This window comes from Dysidea avara, chromosome 5, assembly GCF_963678975.1.
Source record: "Dysidea avara chromosome 5, odDysAvar1.4, whole genome shotgun sequence".
Lineage (NCBI taxonomy): Eukaryota > Metazoa > Porifera > Demospongiae > Dictyoceratida > Dysideidae > Dysidea > Dysidea avara.
In genome coordinates, this window is record NC_089276.1 from 31,412,661 (window position 1) to 31,437,206 (window position 24,546).

Here is a 24,546-nt window from a genome sequence, read left to right on the forward strand (position 1 = left end):
TATATTTATTTTTGCTGTTTTAGTTTTACAGTGTAATTAAATCATAGATGTGTGCTGTAATTTATTGTGCATGTAAAGATGTGTTTATATAATTGTGTAACAATTTATCCTAAATTTAGGGTCAGCTGTGGATGTACGTATTTGTTGATGAAAAGAAAGTATTTACAGGGCTGATTTTCCAACATGCCATGATGAAATACAATTTCAATTGTTTCCCAGAAGTCATTTTTTTTATGCTACTTATAAACTTAATGAACTTCGGATGCCACTGTACTTAATGTTAGTGATTGACAGCAATGGACAAAGCGAAATAGTTTCACTGTTCCTTACATCACTTGAAACCAAGGAAGCCATCACCAACATGGTAAAGGCTTTCAAATCTGTTAACCCATCATGGTGCAAAGTGGGTGTTGTAGTTACAGACAAAGATTTTACAGAGAGAGGTGTGTTTGAGGAGCAATTTCCAGGAGTACAATTACAGATATGCTTGTTTCATGCTTTAAGGTCATTTCGGAGGGAAGTGACAGTTGATAAACTTGGGATAAGGCCTGGAGAAAGGGATTACTCTTTAGAGATCATAACAAAGCTGGCTTATTCTCGTTCAGAAGAAGAGTATGAAAAGCATTATGCCACTTTGCTAGAAACTGCTCCTAAATCTGTTGTCAACTACTATAATGCTAACTGGCATGTTATCAAGCATGAGTGGGTAGAATGTTTCAAGTCAGCTTGTGTTACCTTTGGTGAAAGAACCAACAACAGGTTGGAATCAATCAACAGCAAAGTAAAGAGTGTCTGCTCAAAATTTGCTAGCCTCTCATGATTTTTTGACCAGTTTTTTTCAGTGCTATCTGTGTTACGGAATGAACGAGACCATGGCACAGTTATGGCATTGGTGAAGAAGCCAGTTGTCTTTGAGTGTGATCAAGATGAATTTGTGAACTTAGTTACACCGTATGCTTACCAATTTATTTTGAAACAACAAACATTGCGGAAAAAAGTCAAAATTTTAACTCAGCAAAGTGATTTCTATACAGTTTCTTCCAGTGAAGGTATTAATATTGCTTCATCAATTATTGTTAGTTTGCTTTTCATAGGTACTTTATCAGTGACTTCTAGCTCTTGCCAATGTGCATTTGCTAACACTCTGAAACTGCCTTGTCGTCACATATTTGCGGTGCGTGATATGCAGAAGTCACCTCTGTATTCTGAAGTTGGTGTTGCCAATAGATGGAAGCTGTCTTACTTGAAGGAGATTTTCAAAAACAAAAGTTCAACAGTTCAAGATTGCTCGTATGAGGTATGTACACCATGTACTATACCTTGATCATTTAATGCACCTGCAGGTTAGCTATAGAAGTTCTGGTGATACTGTTCAGGGGACTAGTCGTAGCACACTTACCCAGCATCAGAAATTTCAGAAAGCCAAAGCAATTGTTGACAAATTACCCTCTCTTGCATCAGAAGTAGGAATGGATGAATCCATGAAGAGAATGGATACACTGAAGCAGGTTCATGATGCCTGGGCTCATGGTGGAAATGTGATAGTTTTTGATGAAGATGATGAGAATATTCAGCAACTTCGCAATGAGAATAATCCGTGTAAGTAACCATATTGTGTAGCAAAAAACTTCTGTGGCTTGCTTACCCATTAATGTTTGTAGATGAAGTTAGCATTTGTCTCATTCAAACTTAGTGCACTTTTTGTCCTAAGAAAAGTTACTACCCTAAGAATTAATAGCTGTTGAGTAAGTGCTTCATCTATTTTGATAGCATAGAGGTTAATACGGTTGCATTATAAAATTATTGTTATTGCATGTTTTATATAAAATTACTGTATGTAAGGTTGAAGGAAAGTATTTTTGCCTCCTGAAGTTTTGCATTATGCATACATGTGTATAACTATAAATTGTGATTGAATTTGTGAAAGGTTCCTTTTCCACACATTGTACATGCCAGCAAACAAAATGATGTAACACTTGATTCCTTATACTGATTAACTTGCTCTTAGTTTCAAAATTCAGCTAAACACTTTAGCTGCACTCATGGAAAATAAAAAAAAGTTATGAAGTAGGGCTACATCTCGACCTCGATAACTGACAACCATTTTATCTCGAATATTGATATAATAATGTACTTTTGTAAGCACAGTTTTACATATTTGTTGACGTAAAGTCCTCGTCAAGTCAGAAGTTTTACCTGTTGCTCATTTAATTTGATACCTTTCCAAAAGTTTTTCGTCTGACTGTGGTTGATATACACTAGATTGCAGAGATTTACTATCATCTCGATAATGAAAATCTTTATCTAATTTACAATAGGTATCTAGATTATCTGTTTATCTAAATTATCTCCCAGCCCTATTATGAAGCTTCGAAGTTCAGAAATGGGTAGAATTTGAGTATGAAAAAGGTACCTTTTTGTAAATCTGATCATAAATGCCAGAAACTTATGGGAGCAATGTTTAGAAAACATAAGAATTTCTGAATATGCCCTAGCTAGCTAGGTTCCAGCCACCTATGTTCTTCCCCAAAAAATTAACTAATTTTTGTTTTCAACATTTCTGACATACTGTGTGCCATTAATAACTGGATAATAGCTGTTCAAATCAGCAATACAGTGGACACTTGTGAAGGACACTTAGTACCACCTATCAGTAGTGAAGTAACTATAGATGGTGGTGAGGTTTATCAGAGTCGTGATGAGGATGAGGAAGAGGACAATGATGATGGTAAGCGGGCACATACTGTAGCACAGTTGCTATATTCCATTTGTGAATTTGATTAGCAACTGACAATAATGATAGCAGCACACCTGTGCTACTGGACGCCAATCGTAAAGGTATAGCACTATTGCACTTGTACGTATATAGTGAATTCTTGACCATATGTTTTGACCAGGGTGTGCACTAATTTAAGTATGTGCCTTTCTTCAGTAGTACACCCAAAAAGTGCGTCATATACATCTTATCTGACCACACCCAACAAAAATGTCTTAATGTCAGACACATCATTGAAAAACTATAATGTAAATCTAGTAAATTTTTAATATGAGAAATGTTTACCCTATTACGGTATGATGATTATGACAGTGCACAACAATTGTGCACTAATTTTCAATTATCAAACGTGAATTACAATAAGATGCACTATTTATTTAGTATTCAGGTAGACCAAGCATTCAATTCAACTGCAAACCTGTTGGGTATTTAAATCACACAATTTGTTTGCTAGAATTTCAAGATGTAACACTGCCACCTAAACTAAAGAAGAGAGGCAGGCCAAAAGGGGCAGAGAAAACTGTAATTGGGTTACCTAGAAAGAAGAAAAGATTGGACACGCCTGTGCCATTTTTAAAGAAGTTGCCACTTGACAGAGAAAGAGGTGAGCAACTAATGTGACCTGATTTTGTAACACCTACTGTTTTGGCACATACACATATATGGACTTCTGTAGGCATGTCAATGCCCATGGATTAGTATAGAGGCCTTATAAAATACTGTTTGTCTATGTTTTAACACGGTGTACAAAATGTAGGTTTTCCAAAATCAGGTCACATAAATTATTATATTATACATTATTGTTGTACTGGATTCTAGTAATTCTACAATGGTTTGTGGAACCTAGTGATGCAGAGATTGTCCTTGCACGAAAGGGCTTAATTCAGGAAGATGGTGTTGAAATTCTACCGGAACGCATTACAGCATCTTGTTTAGATGACCAAGTCCATTTGGATTCATGCAAGAAATACTTTACTCAGGATGGATGGATGGCCGTACATAATGTGGTGGAAGCAATAAAGAAGAATCCTGCTTATTACTGTGGCAGCTGTACTCGCCCTATTAATGATGATGAAGACGACTCCATACAATGTGATAGTTGCCTAGTATGGTATCATTTCAAGTGTGTGAATTTAAAGCAGAAGCCAAAGTGTGCAGTGTGGTTTTGTCGTTCATGTTATAGCAACATTCCTACTTAGTGTTAGTTGACCCCATAGCAGTACTGCATACTCCATCCAACACATTGACTCTTTTAGTCTGTGCACATTATTAGTTGTTTTACATTTTTTAGCAATTAATCCATACAAGTGTATTACACAACAAAACTACAATTTTGCATATAACAATCCTGCTGAGAAGTGCTTAAATTAAGTGCTTGTATCTTTTCTCCTATAAGCTTAAGTACTGTTGCATTAGTCTCTCATTCACGTTCATCTCCAAAAGCAATTTCACTTCATCCTTTTCTGCACTGTTTAACTTTCTTTACCTCGGTAAATGGCTGTACATCTCCTATTAGCAAAATATGGAATTTCATTATAATTGTTTAATTTAATAGCTGTAATTATCCATAGCAAACTCGTATTTACCATGCAAAGTGGTTTAGAATACACAGCACACTATTTCATAGGCTTTCAAGGCCAGTTTTAACAATATGTTTGTAATTCAATTTACTATACAAAATAATGTGCAGGCAAACCAAAGGTTACAAAAGTATATAGTATCAACAACTCCAATACCGTATAGAGGGAACTTTCGACAAATTTGGCAATTTAGCCAAATCCGCCATTTACTCATAGCGTCTCAGATTAGCTTCTTTATAGCTAAACATTGCATGAGCTTGAATTTGCCAAAGTTTTTATTTTGCCAAATGCAATTTAACTAAAGTTTATCCCTGCCAAAGTTTCTCTCTATACAGTAGTTTATGCATTAGTGCTGTCATACACAACCAACACAATCAACATCAGTTACAACCTTATTGACATTATGATTGTGATTCATATTGACATGAGACACTGTGAGCTGCTGGCAATCTTCTGTCAAGCAAAGTTTCACTGAAGCTGGGCAGCCTTGCTTGATTGTCCTGCAAAATACAGCAAAGCAGAAACATAAAATAGTATACATGGTATATAAACTATTAGAAATTGCAGTCGGCCATGGGTTGCTGTATTGGGCGAATCATTGGTCGACAGATCACGGGTAGACGGTTCATATGATGAACATATTCCACTGCTCATTGGAGATGTGTAAGTAATGTCAGTGTTGTAATACCCTTGGTATAATAATTAGTTTACTAGTATAATGACAAAACACTGCTCACTTCATTTTAACTTCTCAGCTGTACTCACCGTTTCAGATTTACGGATTTAGCTAGCTATGGCGGTCATATTAAACTTATGTATACAGTACATAGTCTATATAGTCCACTATCTGGTGCTGCACAAGTAGCTACATCATTTTCCATGGATAGGCATGTGTTTGAGGAGTCTGGATTTTACTGACTCCTGATACAGCCTGAGTAAGTTAACTTGGCAAGCTAGCACTGTTGACAATCTTTATAGAAGCAAATATTCTTAACAGGAAAGCTGGTGAATTGACTCACTTCAGCGGTCTGGGCCACGGCACACTCTCCTTCCATGAGAATAAAGCCTAAAGAAGGTAAATTATAGAATGATTGTAGGATTACAGCTGTGGTATGGACTGGCTGTACCTAGTCTCATCCTATTGACTAAAAATAATGATAAAAAAACACTTGTGTTTAAAGCTAGGTAGTGGATCTAATCTGTGATTACGTAGCTAGCTAATCTGTGATTACGTAGCTAGCTAAATCCATAAATCTGAAATGGTGCGTGGACTTTTTAGCGATGAAGGTGCAGCATTTGTCATTATTAGTAAAATAATTACTATATCAAGAGTATTACACAATAATCCAATGAGTAGTAGAATAATATGTTCATCACGTGATCCGTTGATCCACCAAATACAGCAACCCGTCAGCCATTGGCTATTTTCACAATTAAATTTGGTCATGTACCCTCTGGCCAATGCACAAGACACAAAAACTCAGTCAGAGTATAACCAGAGCTCTCAACTCTCACGCATTGAAACAAAATCTCACTCTCACTCACAACACCTCTAAACTCACGAATTAATTTCTCTGACTCAAAGCATGAATCTCGAACTAAAGCAGCCGTTTCTTAGCATCATGTGATCACTCGTAAGGACAGGTATATCATAGGGTTGTTATGGTTATATTCACATATGTTAGGGTTGCTCAGCCACCAACGATCAACAGAAGCCATGTAAACAGAAGCCATTATTGAACTCATTGCACACACCTTATAGCTAGCTAATTAATTGACTTCACATTATTTTTAAACATGCAATTATTATATACTAAGTCATTTCCATGCTGTATAGTTACTGTTTGCATTAAGGTCATTATCTGTTATAATCAAAACAAAGCCTTGTCATAAATGTAGTCCTGCAGAAGTGGTGTGGCTTAAATCCTCGAAGAAAGTAACATCAGAATATAACAGGGCACACAGCAGCAAACAGTGAATTATATAATACGTAGCTACTGTATATATACATTATGCAATATAATCCCTTACTGTATGTGGTTAAAATCTGTTTGATCTTTTGTCCAAAAATCATGAACTATCGATCAAAATTGCACCTAAGAATGTCTTGAGTTGCAAACTTTTCACATACCCCAGACCCTCTAGAGGCAAAATCCTTTGCATTTAGGAGTGTGATTCACACAATGCAGGTGAGTCTCCTGCCCTCTACATAATCTCACTCATTTTAATACCAATCTCACTCATTTTCACTTATGTTCTCACTCAAAATGATTTCCACCAGTTGAGAGCTCTGTATAACTGACACTACAGACACTGATCATGGACTCACTTTTGTGTTGGTCTAACACCGGATCCTTCACATTTGTGCTTCTTTCCCCCAAGCACACAAGTTAACACGATGCTGTAATACACAAGCTCTTTATTTGCTTTCTCCACTACCTTAGGCGCCCTCTTAGCTGCAGCTGCCAATGTCCCGGAATCCCTGTGGGCAAGCTGAACGAAATTAATTTTTTCAAACTCTTCAACACGATTCTTCAAATCTTTATAGGACGAGAAGGTGTCACCAACTTCGAAGGATACGGCCATAGTTCGTCCAAGAACCAACCAAGACTCTTCTGTTTTAATAGTGCGCCTCAACCTGAACGCAACGTGAGCCCTCACGTGTGCAAACAGGAAGTGCCGGAAGAATAGCGCAGAAAGGTGGTGTCCGGCTGCCGGACGAATAGCCACTGCGTTAATCATAAGATTCTGAGCTTTTCAAGCCATTATATATATATATATATATATTTGTTAATGTACAAACTCAATTATGAGTATATTCGTATATGTAGTTAGCTACTTATTTACAAATTTATATTAATAATAATTGTTAAATAAATCAAGAGATGGAGCTTGGATAATTTGATCATCTAGTTGGTTCCATAATTTTATTGTAAAAGGAAAGAAGGAGTTCATATAAGCATCTACCCTTGTTGGCAACTGCAGAAATCTTTGATGGTGACCTCTAGTTGTGGTGTTTCTTGATCTAAACTGTTGGTGCACATTAATATCTACCGTGTCATTAATTATTTTATACATTAGTGAGGCTCTCAAATTATTTCTTCGCTTCTCCAATGTGTGCCATTGTAAACTGTTCAACATTTCTGTCACACTAGCTGTTCTATTATAGTTATTCATTACAAACCTTGCTACTCTTCTCTGTACCATTTCTAATTTATAGATGTTATGTTCATGGTATGGGGACCACACTGTGCAGGCATATTCTAGAATGGGGCGAACAAATGTATTATAACAGTAGCATTTAACTGTTGCAGGACACTTTGCTAGATTCCGTTGTAAAAGACTTCTTACTGAGTTTGCTTTTGCAGTGATCATGTTAACATGTTGTGTCCATTTAAGATTTTTGTCGATAATGACACCGAAATACTTTGTATGACTTACTGATGGTATTAAGGTATTAGATAGGTAATAGGATGATTGAACATAATTCATTTTATTGGTAATTCTCAAAAATTCAGTCTTTGAAGGATTAAATGACATCTGCCAAACATCAGCCCATTGTGATAAAGTATCCAAATCATTCTGAAGGGCTACCACATCTTGTTCAGAATGAATACTTCTGTATCATCTGCATACAACCGAATTTTTGATGAAATATTGTGTGCAATATCATTAATGTAACATAGAAACAAGAGTGGTCCCAACACTGACCCCTGTGGCACTCCTGAAGTTACTTTACACAGTTGGTTATATTCACCATTCACAACAACTTGTTGGGATCTGTTCGTCAGGAAGCTTTTAATCCATCTTAATATATTTCCACAAATACTATAGTGACTAAGTTTGCTGCAGAGTCTGTTTATAGGTACGGTATCAAAGGCTTTGGACATATCTAAGAAAATTGCATCAATTTGTCCTGATAGGTTGAGAGTAGTGGCAAAGTCATCAATTGTTTCAATTAACTGGGTTTCACAAGATCTTCTGGATCTAAAGCCATGTTGTTGGTCAGCAAGAACATTGTGTTTATTTAAATGAGAGTAGATATTTGAAGATATTATATGTTCTAGGGTTTTGCACACAACACTGGTAAGAGAAATTGGTCTATAATTTGCTGGTAAACAGCGATCCTCTCTCTTAAAAACAGGTACCACAAAAGCTTTCCTCCAATCATCAGGGATAATTCCTTGTTCTAAGGATCCTTGGAATAATATTGTAAGACAAGGTGCTAGTTCTGAAGAGAATTCTTTCAAAAATCTGGTTGGAATATTGTCAGGGCCACCAGCCTTTTGAGCATCCAAGTTAGACAGTAATTGTGTCACACCTTCAACATTAACTTCAATACAGTCCATATCTAGAAAAGGTGGGCCTGGTACTTCTGGTGTTACTGAAGTATCTTCTATTGTAAACACAGACTTGAATTGATCATTAAGAGCATTAGCCTTATCTGTATCATCTGTGATTGTGTTCCCTTCAACTGTCAGGGTTGTGATTCCAGTAGTATCTTTACGACAATTTTTAATGAAAGACCAAAACTTTTTTGTTGTCCACTCTAGGGTCAGATATTCTTTGCCTGGCACAACTATAAAAGCTGCATAAAAGCACGCTTAAGCTTTTGAAGTTGCAAATATAACACAAACGTGAAGTTTGTGCTGAGTTGATAACACGTGAGCTGACATTGTTTCAAGATGGCCTCTACTGAGCCTGTCAGTATGCAAGAATAACCGAAAAATAATGAAAGAATACGAATATTTAGAGCTGACGGTAACCAGATGCGGGCGGTGGAAGGGAAACAGAGAATTTATTTAGAGTGGCCTTACATGTCTTCTCGATTCAGAACATCACCTTAATAAATCAGCCTGTAACCAGAAGCAGAATAAACCTACATTATAATAGTAGCTGAGCTGGAGTATCTGTATAATAATAGCGGAATCCCTCTTAAAGGGCACCCCTAAATTGTGGACAATCTCTTATAAAAGACATCTGTCTAGGTTCCAAATTAACAATAGTAGTACTTTATATATTCCTGAACTAAGGACATCTCCTTTCAAAGGACAAAAGTAATAATGCAAAAAGACACCTGTTGGGCTGAAACAACATCTAACAGTGAAAAAATTGAGCCTATACCCTTACATGTAGCTGTTATGAAGTTGCGCTTGTCTGAAGTCATCAGGCAGGCAGGCGGGCAGGCAGGCATAATTAGTCAATAGAACATTCTTTTTAATCTTTTAGCAACTTAAAAAGTATTTAAAGAATTTTGGACCTAACCAATACTGCCATAAAGGGATTGTGAGGCTGGTTTCAGGTCATTATTTGTTGTGAGACAGTGTAAACCTCTATCCCTAGTATACAGTGCTACTGATCGTAAGTGTGGAACATTAGCATCATTCACTGCTTTGATACAGATGATTTATTCTTTGTTCTCCCTCATTTGTTGCAATAATCTTCATAGCATTATAATATTGCATGCTTATTGGCAGGCTGAGCCGTAAAAGTACATTAGATAGGTAGTATTTATTAGCGTAAACTTTCAACTATCAGCAGTACCCAATTACCAGTAAAATATATAGTAATTTTTAATCATTGGCATAAAGTGAGCTTTGATAATTTATTGTGTCTACAAAAGGTGAAATCAAGGTAAAAACTGCTTTGTGAACTTTTCATGTTAGTTTAATTTGTTGATATAGGCCTGTAGCAGTCACTGGTGAATGTTTAGAGATGCCATGGGGTAAAAACATGACTAGACAAGGGGGGGAAGAAAATGCAATCACGCTTAATTAACTCCATTCAAGTTTTATCATTATTTATTGCACCAAAGAAGTGAGAGCAGTGGAAAGGCCTGTCATGCATTGATGCCATTATAAGGCCAGGCAAAAGAGGACAAGCAGTAAAATCGATTAGGTTCTTAGACAGGCACTGAAAGATTAAATTCATACACCAGGTTGTTCACAGTGGGCCATGCAAGCCCTCTTTATCACATACTGAAGAGGCTAAACTGGCAAACAATAATATTTGTGAATAATGCAGTGGTTTTCTAGTGCACTATCAGTATGCACATGCCATATAAGCAATGGTCCAGTCTACTAAAGATGATGATGACAGAGAATTGTCTGGCAGATCAGTTTTTCTTTTTATGTTATATATTGAGTCCTTCCACTGTCTCTTTGAGGTACAAGATACAACACTATGGACATGTCTGCTCTTGATAACCAGTGACTTATAATTATACATGTTAATGTGTAATCCATTACAGTGGAACCTCAGTTATCCGGACCCCATGGGCATTTATCCGGATTCTTGGTTAATCGAACTACAGAAATGGCTGCTCTATTAGAGAAGTGACTGTTCTATTAGGGTGTTTGATAATACTAAAAAAAATATTTTAATGTTCATTATACTATTATTATACACAGTTTCAGAGATACGGACTTTTCAGACTTATGGACCACCCCTGCTGGTCCCAAGGGGTTCAGATAACTGAGGTTCCACTGTATTATGCGGAATAAGAGTGACATTAATAGTAATGGAATGCTGATAACGTAAGGTGCCAATAATTAAGAAATGAGCGCCAGTATTAATGTGCTTGTAACTAACTGTCACATTTATGCATGCGCTTGAAATTAGAGTGTTTGTACAGTGCTCCAGCAATATAAACTTTTAAGTGATATGACAAGTTACTATGGTAATTGAGAGTTTGCGCTATAACTAATACTAATTACACTTCACAAACCAAGTACATACACCAATGCGACAGCCCCCTGGTGAGCCTATGCATGACTCTAGGTGGTGAAGGGACAATCAAAATAATTGTGATCCCAATCAACTCAATATGGTACAATAGTGACAGATATAACATAATAGTGGTATCGTAACTAGAGGCCACAAGTAGCTACACTGTAAGCTGCCAGTGCATCATTGGTGTTGGCAAGTGATGTGTACACACTATACATGCATACAAAACATACAGGAGAGAGCTATACATTATTGTAGTATTGTATGCAGCAATAACACCAAAGATGGATATTATTTAGCCATGTAGCCAATATAGCTACAGCACAGTATCAAATATAAATAAAATAAATAAATAAATAGAAGTCATCATTAGTTAAATGAAGTTCATCAGTGGTGTGGCAGTGGCACAGTGATGTGTACATACTACAGCATGAACAACTTGTAGGAGATACTGTACTGTTAGAGTATACAAGCCAGGTGAGCCAGACAAAGTACATAAGACAGCCAAGCCAGCCAGAATCTAGCAAGCCAGGTGAAGGCAAAATGTGCAATACAAGCAAACATTAAAACATACCATGCTGTTTCACAAACAGACAGCCCAGCCAACCAGCTAGCAAGCCAAGTGGAATGATGAAAAATATACAATATAGGTAAACAATACAAACAAATATACCGCTTTTAATCTTGTTCCTCATCTTGTGCAGATAGCATGCATATGGCTAACTTTTCAACAAGTGTAGCCGCGGCTAGGCTAATTAGTTTTGTAGTGTGTGTTGAATGGAATGATATGGCTTTTCAATTGCCACCACAGTAAAGAGTAATGCACCTATCAATGTTAAGCCCCACTGCCCCCCTCCCGGGCTTACTAGGGGATTAGTGGGGGATTTTGACCTGATTTGATCTGAAACTCTGCCCCACTAGTGGGGCATTTGACCGCTCGAAATTTTAGGCGTTTGTTTTAACTTGCAAGCTAAAGGAATTGACCTGTTTCCTAAAGTACCTAACAGCCATACTACATGGAGATTTGACCACTAGTCGTTCCCCCATGGGTGGAGAATTTGATTTTCCAAAAAGTCAAATCCCCATCATTTCCCCCACTACGCCCGGGAGGGGGTAGGTGGGGGATAACATTGATAGGTGCATAAGTATGATACATTTGTGCCTTTGTTCAATGGCGATTCTATCCCCAATTATTGCATATCTGTAGGCCTTGTAGTTTTCATATACATTAATTATTTATGATGTAATTTTGACTGCATTTCTTACTATCTTTTAGTACTTGGTTGTATTATAACTTACCGCAATTCAATTGCACTTATCTGGCACATACAACGACAGCATTAACAATGAATGTCTTCTAATATAGAAATTAATTGGAACCAATGTATGAATGTTACATTAGTATTACCATATGAATATGTGAAATCAAAGGTGACATATTAACATATAACATGGCAAACATATTCATATTCATACCATTACTATGTTCTTTCATGCAAACTTTGCACATTATTGGTCATTGGTAACTTAATATCATGATTTTCATTGTGTATCATGCAAATTCAAAATCAAAACCTAAGGTTACACTCCAGTGCATGTTGGTAGTTAGCTGCGTAAATGTTCACCAATATACATATAGTAACAGTATTTACATATGTGACACATGAATATGGGTGCATTTGTAACTAAGTGCATGAAGAAACATAAATAAACATAATTATATAAAGAAAAAAACTTCAGGTAATGACATGTAACTCTTTAAAAATGTCTTCTGCAGCTTTTACAAGTTCAATTTTCTTGAGTCTATTTAACAACTCTGACCAAGTTTTTGGGCTAATCCCACGTCCTCTTTCTATCCAATCTATAAACACTTCTCGACAACACTTCTTTGGATCCCATAGACACTTTAATCCAATTGCACTTACTTCTGGGGAATCGAAGTACAAAGCATAGGCAACTTCTTCCCATTCTGCTTTGATTTTTGGAATCACAATTGTGACCAAGTCCCCCATTTTTGGAGCTACGTTACAAGATACAACTCCTTATAATAAACATCAATATTAACTCACTCTTTTTTAATAATGATTCTTTTTCCTTCTGCAGAGCTGTTTCTGAAAATGGTATTGGTGGAGGCTTTGTTGATATAGTTGGAACTGTCATGACAAACGCAAATGCATTGTATCAACAGCTAACAAAGTATAATCATAACAATTTTCACTATAGGTGAAACTTTAAAGCTCCACATAGAGAAACTACACAGAGACTAGGGATGGGGAATGTACTGGATCTCTGTTAGTAACTATGATATCAATTTTGATACTGATGTTTTTAAATACTGCCATACCGTCTGTGCATTGTGGCTTCACTGTGCATGGGTACATTTATTCCAAGACATGTGGCAAAGTCTGTAGACAGCTGACCAAAATTAATTATGATATCAAGAGTTATGCGGCTAATTGGTATTGTATGAAAAATATAGGATAATTCTCGGTGTTCAGTACACTTGGGCAAATACAGTACAGTTATGCTGTACAGTTATGTAAGGAGTGTCATGAAAACAACCCTCTCAGACAGCTCGAATAACCACTTACATGACATTGTAAGTTACTGAAAATAACCAAACTAATCCTAGTAGTTTGTTCTATGACTGGAAATAGGTTATATGAACACACATCTAACACTTTCATACCTCAGATCAAAGGAGCATCCCGGACTACATTCTGTATGTAGCCGGGCTACAACTGATATAGACATCAATACCAAAATCGATTGTGGGGATAGTATGGTGCCAGACATGCCGTAAAATTTATTTTGCATCTACAACAATCAATTTCTGAAAAGTTCAGTGGCCATTATGCTTTGTCTTCAGTTCTGTTTCGCCCATTACACAGTGATATGAATAAAGAGCAGTATGAGAAGTATTCTTGCAACCACTATGGAAAATACGGGTGATACGTGTAATAGCTATCACCACAGCCACAGGGAAGCCATATTGCGCTACTGCAAATCAACACCTTGCATTGTCAGCAAAAAATGAGGACAAAAAGGAGGAGAATGGTAAGTCCATGATGTGTGTATTGTACATACTGCAGTTGGTGAAGACATGTCTCTAGACAAAAAATCAAATAGTGAAAAAATCAAGCCCGTAGCCTTATGCATTGTAGAGTTATGCTTGGCTGAAGGCATCAGTTAGTTAGTCAGTCAGTAGAAAATTCAGTTATATGGGAAATTTTTAAAAACTTGTTGGAAAGATTTAGAGACATTCTGATGACATTTTTGGGCTTCGTTATGCTAGCATAACCAATACTGTTTTGAAGGAAGCTGAGGCTGTTTCTTCGGTGATTTTTGAAGGGACTGTATGACATAAATAACTCAGTGCATTCAATGATTTAGAAAATTCACACTGATGGACTGATCTTGTAAAGGCTCAGGTATGCCACTTTTTGTTAAAATGTATTGATATATAAATTTTGTTTCAAGTACATACTTACCCTGAAGGATATCAGAAATGTCATTAACTTGAAATGTTGCTCCCCACTCTTCTCCTGTAGATACTGTAATTTTTGAACTCAATGGTTCATAAGGTACATTTTTTGTACAGTAAGTCACCACAAATCGCGGTGGATAGCTACCAACACTCTCCATTTTCTCCAGGGTGTCTTTAGTGTGAGTACGGAAATTAAACTGACTATAAGATATCTGTAAATATAGAGATATGTGAATGTAAGCCACAATACTTATTTAAATATGTACACATGTATAACTGTTTAATAAAATTTCTGCCAGGCAGAGCTACTAGACTTGCATAGAATTGAACATAAATGTGACTGTCTCAGCAAAAACCTGACTGGTTTGCACAAGCAAAACATTTAAGGAATTCGTAAAATTATGCATGCTACAAAGAAAAGTACACTAGGTTTTATCAGACCATTACTTGGAGAAGGAAGACTCAAATCAATTATAACTATACACCATCTTATTCACCTGTTCATGGAGAGTTTGAAAATCTTCCTAACAGTATGCATGCTACGTGCGTTTATTAAGGATATAATTACATGAAAATAACAAGGAGAAGACATCCTGACTTCCTGGTACACTCCTGTAAGTGTTCGAACGTAAATCGGATGGCTGCAGGTTCGAGGCTACCTAGGTCCAGTCATGGATTTTTTCTCCTTTCTCCAACTTTTCAAACACACTTTAAGTAGCTAAAGTCTAAGTAGCTAGAGTCTTTAAACAGGCTGTAGGACCAGGTGTCCTACAGACCTTCAGCACTTGTGCTGTAAAGCATTAATTAAAGATGCGGTAAACGTAAACAAGATTGTCGTCACTTCTTCAACTAAACAGCCTTCGTACCCATATATGCGTAAGTGATTACACTACACTTTACTAATCCGTAGTGAATATTTTAAGCCAAATTACAATGTTGTAGATGCAAACGGAAGGTATGGCTGCAAATGTAAGTGCTTATAGTTTATTATCAGTATAGTCACTGTACAAATCAATTATCTTGCTCATCCTACTGTCTATAGCACCAGAATTCCAAAACTACTCACCACAGTAGTGATTCCACAATATGTATATCGTAATCGTGATAGAAGCATTTCATGATAATCGTGATAGCGAAAAATCTATTTCGTGATAAAAAAACACAAATTATTTAGTGAAAAGTGACTTGATATTTGTAAAATGTGAGGATATTTCTCTGGCAACATGTGGTAATGTATAAAAAACAAGTGTCAACTTTGTCAAATCATTGCTATAAATTGACTGAATTATTAACATATTCAATTGATTTAATATCAAGACACACGGTAGTGTGTCGTGTGGCCCAAGAAGCCGGCACGCAACCCCGTGAGTATATTGACAGGAAGAAAGAAAACGTAATTTTCGCACCTCCGTAGCTCTGTGCTGCCTTGATGAAACAAGACAAATTTTGCTGTGTACATTCCCTCCAACTTCAGTACTCCACATTCCAAATTTGAGCGAAATCACTTCAGGCATTCCTGAGATATGCGACTTCAAAAATTGGCTTAGTTTCTTCGTTTTTTTTCTTCTTCTTATTTTTCTTCCTCTTTTCGCACATTTACAAAAACTGCTATAAAACGCGAACGCGTTATCCGATTGCCTTGAAATTTGGCACACAGAAGGGGGGTATAAAGGCGCATCTCGGTACCAACTTTGGCTGGAATACCATAAACAGGCAAAGAGTTATGAGCGATTATGCACGAAAAATAACACCAATATGTTGTCACGCCTACAAGGTAAACCACGTATGGGAAGAAGCTGAAAATCGGTGGGTGAATAGGTTAACTATTGAACCTCAAACCTTTTGTGGTTTGAAAGAAATCGAGCTAAAAACCAGGAAGATACAGTGAAAAAATGAACAGTATGTAACAATTACTCAATCAAGATTAGCTAATAAAAAACGACTGCTTGCCATGCCTACCAGAAAAACCGCTTGGGGTAATGCTTTGAAAATCGCTGTACAGATGGAGTTATCATCTTAGAAAGGCTCTTCAATGGTGTAGAAGAATCAAAGTTAAAGCCACGGAGTTATAACACGAAATCCAACTTGGTGTAGCAAGTGCGAGATCGAGATACTCTAATAGAGCAGTCATCCTAATAGAGCAGTCACCCTGAACAGAATTCAAGAGATCAGTTAGAAATAAGTAACCTGTATAGAGATCAGCTACAAACAAATCACCCTGTAGAGAGTTCAGCTACAAACAATTCACCCTGTTCAGACATCAGTTAGAAGAAGTTTTCTTGTAGAGAGTTCAGTTACAAACAAATCACCCTGTTGAAAGATCAGCTAGAAGATGTCACCTTGTAGATAGTTCAGTTACAAAGAAACCACCATGTAGAGAATTCAGCTACAAACTAGTGACCCTGTAGATACATCAGCTAGAAGAAGTTACCTTGTAAAGAGTTCAGCTACAAAGAAACCATTCTGTAAAGAGCTCAGCTGCAAACAAATCACCTATACAGAATTCAGCTACAAACAAATCACCCTGTAGAGAGATCAGCTAGAAGAAGTTACCTTGTAGATAGTTCAGCTACAAACAAATCATCCTGTAGAGAGATCAGCTAGAAGAAGTTACCTTGTAGATAGTTCAGCTACAAACAATTTACCCTGTACAGAGCTCAGTTAAAAGAGGTTTCCTTGTAGAGAGTTCAGCTACAGACAAATCACCCTGTAGAGAGATCAGTTAGAAGAAGTTACCTTGTAGATCGTTCAGCTACAAACAATTCACCCTGTAAAGAGATCAGCTAGAAGAAGTTACCTTGTAGAGAGTTCAGCTACAAAGAAACCATCATGTAGAGAATTCAGCCGCAAACAAATCACGTGTAGAGAGTTCAGCTACAAACAAATCTCCCTGTAGAAAGATCAGTTAGAAGAAATCACCTTGTAGAGAGTTCAGCTTCAAAGAAACAATCATGTGAGAGTTCAGGTAAAAACAATTTACCCTGTACAGAGCTCAGTTAAAAGAGGTTTCCTTGTAGAGAGTTCAGCTACAGACAAATCACCCTGTAGAGAGATCAGTTAGAAGAAGTTACCTTGTAGATCGTTCAGCTACAAACAATTCACCCTGTAAAGAGATCAGCTAGAAGAAGTTACCTTGTAGAGAGTTCAGCTACAAAGAAACCATCATGTAGAGAATTCAGCCGCAAACAAATCACGTGTAGAGAGTTCAGCTACAAACAAATCTCCCTGTAGAAAGATCAGTTAGAAGAAATCACCTTGTAGAGAGTTCAGCTTCAAAGAAACAATCATGTGAGAGTTCAGGTACAAACAAATTGTCCTGTAGAGAGATCAGCTAGAAGAAGTTACCTTGTAGAGAGTTCAGCTACAAAGAAACCATCATGTAGATAGTTCATGTACAAACAAATCACCCTGTAGAAAAATCAGCTATAGAAGAAATCACCTTGTAGAGAGTTCGGCTACAAAGAAACTATCATGTAGAGAGTTCAACTACAAACAAATCACCCTGTAGAAAGATCAGCTATAGAAGAAATCACCTTGTAGAGAGTTCAGCTACAAAGAAACCATCATGTAGAGAGTTCAGCTACAAACAAATCGGCCTCTAGAGAGATCAGCTAGAAGAAATTACCTTGTAGAGAGTTCAGCTACAAAGAAACCATCATGTAGAGAGTTCAGCTGCAAACAAATCACCTGTAGAGAGTTAAGCTACAAACAAATCTCCCTGTAGAGAGATCAGCTAGAAGAAGTCACCTTGCAGGGAGTTCAGTTACAAAGAAATAAACCATGTAGAGAGTTCAGCTGCAAACAAATCACCCTGTAGAGAGTTCAGCTAGAAACAAGTCACCCTGTAGAGAGATCAGCTAAAAACAAGTCACCCTGTAGAGAGTTCAGCTAGAAGAAGTCACATTGTAGAGAGTTCAGCTACAAAGAAACTACCACGTAGAGAGTTCAGCTGCAAACAAATCACCCTGTAGAGAACTCAGCTACAAACAAATCGCCCTGTAGAAAGATCAGCTAGAAGAAGTTACCTTGTAGGGATTTCAGCTACAAACAAATCACCCTGTAGAGAGTTCAGCTGCAAACAAATCACCATGTAGAGAGTTCAGCTGCAAATAAATCACCCTGTAGAGAATTCAGCTACAAACAAATCACCCTGTAGAAAGATCAGCTAGAAGAAGTTACCTTGTAGAGAGTTCAGCTACAAAGAAACCACCATGTAGAGAGTTCAGCTGCAAACAAATCACCTGTAGAGAGTTCAGCTAGAAACAAGTCACCCTGTAGAGAGATCAGCTAAAAACAAGTCACCCTGTAGAGAGTTCAGCTAGAAGAAGTCACATTGTAGAGAGTTCAGCTACAAAGAAACTACCACGTAGAGAGTTCAGCTGCAAACAAATCACCCTGTAGAGAACTCAGCTACAAACAAATCGCCCTGTAGAAAGATCAGCTAGAAGAAGTTACCTTGTAGGGATTTCAGCTACAAATAAATCACCCTGTAGAGAGTTCAGCTACAAAGAAATCATCATGTAGAGAGTTCAGCTGCAAACAAATCATCCTGTAGAGAGTTCAGCTAGAAGAAGTCACCTTTTAGAGAGTTCAGGTACAAAACAACCACCATGTAAAGAGTTCAGCTGCAAAAAACTCAATCACCCTGTAGAAAGATCGGCTAGAAGAAGTTACCTTGTAGAGAGTTCAGCTACAAAGAAACCACCATGTAGAGAGTTCAACTGCAAACAAATCACCTGAAGAGAGTTCAGCTAGAAACAAGTCACCCTGTAGAGAGTTCAGCTAGAAGAAGTCACATTGTAGAGAGTTCAGCTACAATGAAACTTCCATGTAGAGAGTTCAGCTGCAAACAAATCACCCTGTAGAGAACTCAGCTACAAACAAATATGCAGTGTAAAAAGATCAGCTAGAAGAAGTTACCTTGTAGAGAGTTCAGCTACAACGAAACCACCATGTAGAGAGTTCAGCTACAAACAAATCACCTGTAGAGAGTTCAGCTAGAAACAAGTCACCCTGTAGAGAGATCAGCTAGAAACAAGTCACCTTGTAGAGAGTTCAGCTAGAAGAAGTCACATTGTAGAGAGTTCAGCTACAAAGAAACTACCATGTAGAGAGTTCAGCTGCAAACAAATCACCCAGTAGAAAGTTCAACTATGAACAGATCACCCTGTTGAGAGTTCAGTTAGAAACAAGGAATCCTGTAGAGAGATCACCTAGAAGTATTGCCTTGTAGAGAGTTCAGCTACAAACAAATCACCTGTAGAGAGTTCAGCTACAAACAAATCACCCTGTAGAGAGATCAGCTAGAAGAAGTCACCTTGTAGAGAGTTCAGCTATAAAAAAAACCACCATGTAGAGAGTTCAGCTGCAAACAAATCACCCTGTAGAGAACTCAGCTACAAACAAATATGCAGTGTAAAAAGATCAGCTAGAAGAAGTTACCTTGTAGAGAGTTCAGCTACAACGAAACCACCATGTAGAGAGTTCAGCTACAAACAAATCACCTGTAGAGAGTTCAGCTAGAAACAAGTCACCCTGTAGAGAGATCAGCTAGAAACAAGTCACCTTGTAGAGAGTTCAGCTAGAAGAAGTCACATTGTAGAGAGTTCAGCTACAAAGAAACTACCATGTAGAGAGTTCAGCTGCAAACAAATCACCCAGTAGAAAGTTCAACTATGAACAGATCACCCTGTTGAGAGTTCAGTTAGAAACAAGGAATCCTGTAGAGAGATCACCTAGAAGTATTGCCTTGTAGAGAGTTCAGCTACAAACAAATCACCTGTAGAGAGTTCAGCTACAAACAAATCACCCTGTAGAAAGATCAGCTAGAAGAAATTACCTTGTAGAGAGTTCAGCTACAAAGAAACCACCATGTAGAGAGTTCAGCTGCAAAGAAATCACCCTGTATAAAATTCTGCAAGAAACAAATTGTCCTGTAGAAAGATCAGTTAGAAGAAGTTACCTTTTAGAGAGTTCAGCTACAAAGAAACCATTCTGTAAAGAGCTCAGCTGCAAACAAATCACCTATACAGAATTCAGCTACAAACACATCACCCTGTAGAGAGATCAGCTAGAAGAAGTTACCTTGTAGATCGTTCAGCTACAAACAATTCACCCTGTAGAGAGAGCAATTAGAAGAAGTCACCTTGTAGAGTGTTCAGTTACAAAGAAACCACCATGGAGATTTCTGTAATCAATATAATATTATGTGACCGGATTTGCGAAAAGGGGTCTTCCACACACATCCAATTCCGTAAACGTTGGAGACCATACCTCAGTGTTCAAGTAACATAATAACCTGAAAATTTCACCATGTATTCAGCTATAGTGGTGCTCACCACTGTCCAAATTTCAAGGCAATAGCTCTTTCCAATCTGAAGTTATCAATTGTCAAAGTTGGCAAATTGGATGTGTGTGGAAGACCCCTTTTCGCAAATCCGGTCACATATGTATTATATATATAATTTGTACATTTACTGATAAAATATTTAAAGTACATCTACTTCATCTTTTCTTCTTCCTGTAGTAAAAAAAAAAACATAGGTTAAAAAAATCCCAAAGCTGGCCATAGGCCGGCTTTGGGGTATACAAATACAAAAAGAAATGAAATCTAATCCAAAACAGCCAAGCTGTAAAAAAAGTGTGTGGCCCTCAGAAAGGCTATGGTGAAAAAAGATGTGAAATCCAAGGTGGCGGCCAAGAAATGGCTGAGATGGTAGGTTAATGGTAAAAATTTTAATAATGACAATTTAGGTAAATTTTGTGAAGCGGCACAAAAATTCACCTGAATTGTCGTAATTAAAATTTTTACCATTAACCTACCATCACAGCCATTTCTTGGCCGCCACCTTGGATTTCACATCTTTTTTCACCATAGCCTTTCTGAGGGCCGCACACTTTTTTTACAGCTTGGCTGTTTTGGATTAGATAATATTATCATGACTATTGTGACATAAGTCCCATGATATCGTGATTATCGTGATATTAAATTTTTATATCGTGGTATTACTACACCACAGAAGGCTGAAACTTTGGTGATCCATTTCTTGGACACCACAGATAATGCTGAGAGAATTAAAACACTTTTTGAAAGTTGTGCAAAAAATTTCAAGTTTATGCTGAGATGGTTACAATAGAAAATGAAATCAATAGAATCTGTAGCATGTATTACTAAGGTTTAGTTCAACATCTCAATGCATAAAGGGTATGACCTGAGTTTATGGAATATATCATCCACTTCATAAAAGTAAGAATAAAACTAAGATTGAAGTGATGGTAAGTGACCATTTTACCAGGCTACTGGATCAGCTTTCTTGAGCTAGACCAGGGTACTAGGCCACTGATGTAATGTACATATGATATATAGGTGGACATAATAGACTGGCAAATTACACAGCAAGACATTACAAATCATTCTAAGGTACTAATTGTCCTTGCTAATAAGAGAGTTGTTGAGATAAGTATGCAATGCTGCTAACTGTAACAATTTTATCAATGAAATTTTACCTTTTTTGTTTCAATGGTCATATCCCAGGCTGATAGTTTTATTGGGTCAACATTAATGGTCAAATGTTGCTCAGAGTTAAATGAAAATGCAAGTCCTCTTATCAGCTCTGCTTTTTTGTTATTGTACTGTGTTTCAACCACCTATAGTATTTCAGTAGCATGTACACGCAATAGTAAGACACATACATAGTGCTTACGCACATACAAGTACATCAAGTATACTGTTCATACATACCTCAATGCATTCTCTGTTAGCATGACAGATGCATACTTCTGCCATTAAACATCTCTTGAAATTGTACATGTAATAGAGTGCATGGAAAATATTTGGAATAGTGATATCATCTGTAGTCGAGCAATGAGAGCAAAAATGACAGGTAGAAATAACACAGTATCCAATTTTGTAATCAAAAAAAGCTCCACTGACTACTTCATTCATCAAAAGTTTTTGTTTACCATTAGGGCACGTATTTTGTGCAGAAGCCTTCATTGCGCGTAACTTTTGAAGCTCATTAAGATTTCTAGGACTAGCATGATGACTTAGTATCAAATATACTGGAAGTTTGAATGTATAGTCAGCACTAATCCAAAAGAAGCTACTAATTGGATAATATCCCTCAGGTAGTTGAAAAGGACCAAAGCGACTTGCAGTTGCTTGCATCTGTACACGGTCTCCTTGTAACACAGCTCCAGGAGGAATAATGATAGCAAAATTGTGGGCTTTGTTGTAGAATGTTCCACCATCATTATCAACACAGTAAACGGATATACCTTCATTGGTAATAGGACATTTTTCTGAAACCTTAATAACATTATCATTGTGCATATCTGATAGTTCTTCAACATTTTGTATCAACTTTAAAACATGATTTAGTACTAAACAAGACAGGTAAAGATTTTGGATCACAAAATTATTCTGCTTTTCATGGCCACATGGTGGAACCAAATGGTCCTCAACAAATCTTGGTCTAATATTCCTACCACACACATTCAGGTATAGCAGTGGCTCATTAGCAGATAGAATGACATCAACCAAAAATTCAGTTTCTGAAAAATATGACATGACATTTTTCTCCACATTTAAATATTTTAAGTTAGGATGGCCTCTCAAGGCTTCAGATATACATATTATCCCTGTGAACAACAGTGAATTCTGTGATAATTTTAGTTCTTGAAGTGTATGGCAGTTTCTAACAGCACTAGACAAATTGTCTACATTGTTGAGTGAGACACAATTTTTGCTTATGTCAAGTACTTTTATGGCATTACTGATTGATACTGTGGTAATAATCTGAGTCACTGCAACAGAAGTTAACTGATTGTTACTAAGTTTTAATTCTTCCAACAAAAAATTACTGCAGACAGCTTCTATTATACTGTCTGTGGCTTCTTCAGTTATAAAATTATTGTTTATTCTGAAAAACCTTAATGAAGAAATGTTTTTCAAAGCTCTACTAATTGTAATACATTTCAAGGAATTCAAGTTGGCATGAGAGATATCTAACTCTTCCAGTGATGATGCTTTATGTATAATGGCTGTCACCAAATCAGTTCCTTGATCAGTAATACTACAACCACTAATATTGAGTGTTTTAATTAGTGCCAAAGTCCTTATCAATAGATGTAAAATATCAACTTCTTGTTGTCTGTTTGTTAGTGTGACCGCAGAATAGAAGTAATCCACTACAAAATAAATTATATCACTTAATACAATTTAAAAGCTAGTAGCTACTACAGTATCCATGCAAAACTGTATGAAAAAGGTGCGGCTTTCAAAAAGCCTGGGTGAAACAAAGTAGTGAAATCTAAGGTGGCAGCCATAAAATGGCTACAATAACATTGATAAAAAATGCACAAAGCCATTATTTTAAAAAAATTATTGTCATCAACATCATTGCAGCCTTTTCATGACTGCCACACAACATTTTCACTCAGGCTTTTTGAAGGCTGCACTCTTTTTATAAAGCTTGGCTGTTTTTGCATAATTTTTTACCTCTTTTTACATTTTAAATATATATCCCAAAGCCCCTGGTTTTGAGGTTTGTTTTAACACAAATCATTGTATTTATCTACAGATGCAATGAAGATGATATAAGGCAAACTAGTGCTCTACCAATACAGTACCGATCCGATACCAAATCCAATTATTTATACTGATATAATTTTGTGCTTGCTTGTTCATGGCTATATGTTGTATTTTAGCTCCTGTACTTATTTGCAATAGTATTTTATAACAAAGTACATTCCTTCCAAGTTAGGTATACATGATTGTACTATTTGCCTATTAGGATTTTGCAGCATCTGTTTTATTAGACTATCTCGATTTTTCATGCAATACATGATAAGTTGCAGTTGCTCAATTTTTAACAAAGCAAATCCTGTACTTCTTATGTATGTCAGAATGCGATTTCTAGCCTTTTGTCAAAAGTTTCATTAGCATAGCACTTATAATGATGATTATGATGATG

The 24,546-nt window shown here is 36.8% G+C and overlaps 3 protein-coding genes and 1 long non-coding RNA gene across 6 annotated transcripts in view; 2 read left to right on the forward strand and 2 right to left on the reverse strand.

Moving 5' to 3' along the window:
* The first annotated feature begins 262 nt into the window (after positions 1–262).
* Positions 263–820, forward strand: LOC136255190 (zinc finger SWIM domain-containing protein 3-like). Its single transcript, XM_066047911.1, has one exon. It carries the CDS (start codon positions 263–265, stop codon positions 818–820), a length of 558 nt encoding a protein of 185 aa, XP_065903983.1.
* Positions 821–863: 43 nt separating this feature from the next.
* LOC136256399 (uncharacterized) lies at positions 864–4,133 on the forward strand. Its single transcript, XM_066049353.1, has 7 exons — positions 864–1,049; positions 1,095–1,297; positions 1,344–1,599; positions 2,597–2,728; positions 2,785–2,838; positions 3,231–3,380; positions 3,596–4,133. Exons 1-7 carry the CDS (start codon positions 884–886, stop codon positions 3,973–3,975), a joined length of 1,341 nt encoding a protein of 446 aa, XP_065905425.1. The 5' UTR covers positions 864–883; the 3' UTR covers positions 3,976–4,133.
* On the reverse strand, positions 4,034–7,087 carry LOC136256401 (uncharacterized). 2 transcript variants are annotated; one of them, XR_010701504.1, is made up of 3 exons: positions 6,686–7,087; positions 4,748–4,856; positions 4,034–4,285 (listed from the first exon to the last, which is right to left on the reverse strand). It is a non-coding gene; the product is annotated as an uncharacterized lncRNA (long non-coding RNA). The 2 variants fall into 2 exon arrangements; XR_010701503.1 differs by having other exon boundaries at positions 6,388–7,087.
* Positions 7,088–12,703: 5,616 nt separating this feature from the next.
* Positions 12,704–24,546, reverse strand: part of LOC136256162 (uncharacterized) — a 66,731-nt gene continuing 54,888 nt past the window's right edge. For both annotated transcript variants that reach the window (XM_066049101.1, XM_066049103.1), the window contains 5 exons: positions 22,314–23,761; positions 22,079–22,219; positions 14,577–14,784; positions 13,155–13,238; positions 12,704–13,105 (listed from right to left, as the gene is read on the reverse strand). In XM_066049101.1, coding sequence (XP_065905173.1) covers positions 12,822–13,105; positions 13,155–13,238; positions 14,577–14,784; positions 22,079–22,219; positions 22,314–23,761 — 2,165 coding nt within the window. In that variant the 3' untranslated portion in view covers positions 12,704–12,821. The remainder of the gene's footprint in view (positions 13,106–13,154; positions 13,239–14,576; positions 14,785–22,078; positions 22,220–22,313; positions 23,762–24,546) is intronic.

What these genes read in the sequence shown, in the direction of transcription:
- LOC136255190 (XM_066047911.1), top strand. Translation starts at nt 263, where the DNA reads ATGCCACTGTACTTAATGTTAGTGATTGACAGCAATGGACAAAGCGAA.
- LOC136256399 (XM_066049353.1), top strand. Translation starts at nt 884, where the DNA reads ATGGCATTGGTGAAGAAGCCAGTTGTCTTTGAGTGTGATCAAGATGAA. An exon ending in TTCAAGATTGCTCGTATGAG is followed by an intron (nt 1,298 to 1,343) that starts GTATGTACACCA and finishes ATGCACCTGCAG; the next exon opens with GTTAGCTATAGAAGTTCTGG. An exon ending in TCGCAATGAGAATAATCCGT is followed by an intron (nt 1,600 to 2,596) that starts GTAAGTAACCAT and finishes ACTGGATAATAG; the next exon opens with CTGTTCAAATCAGCAATACA.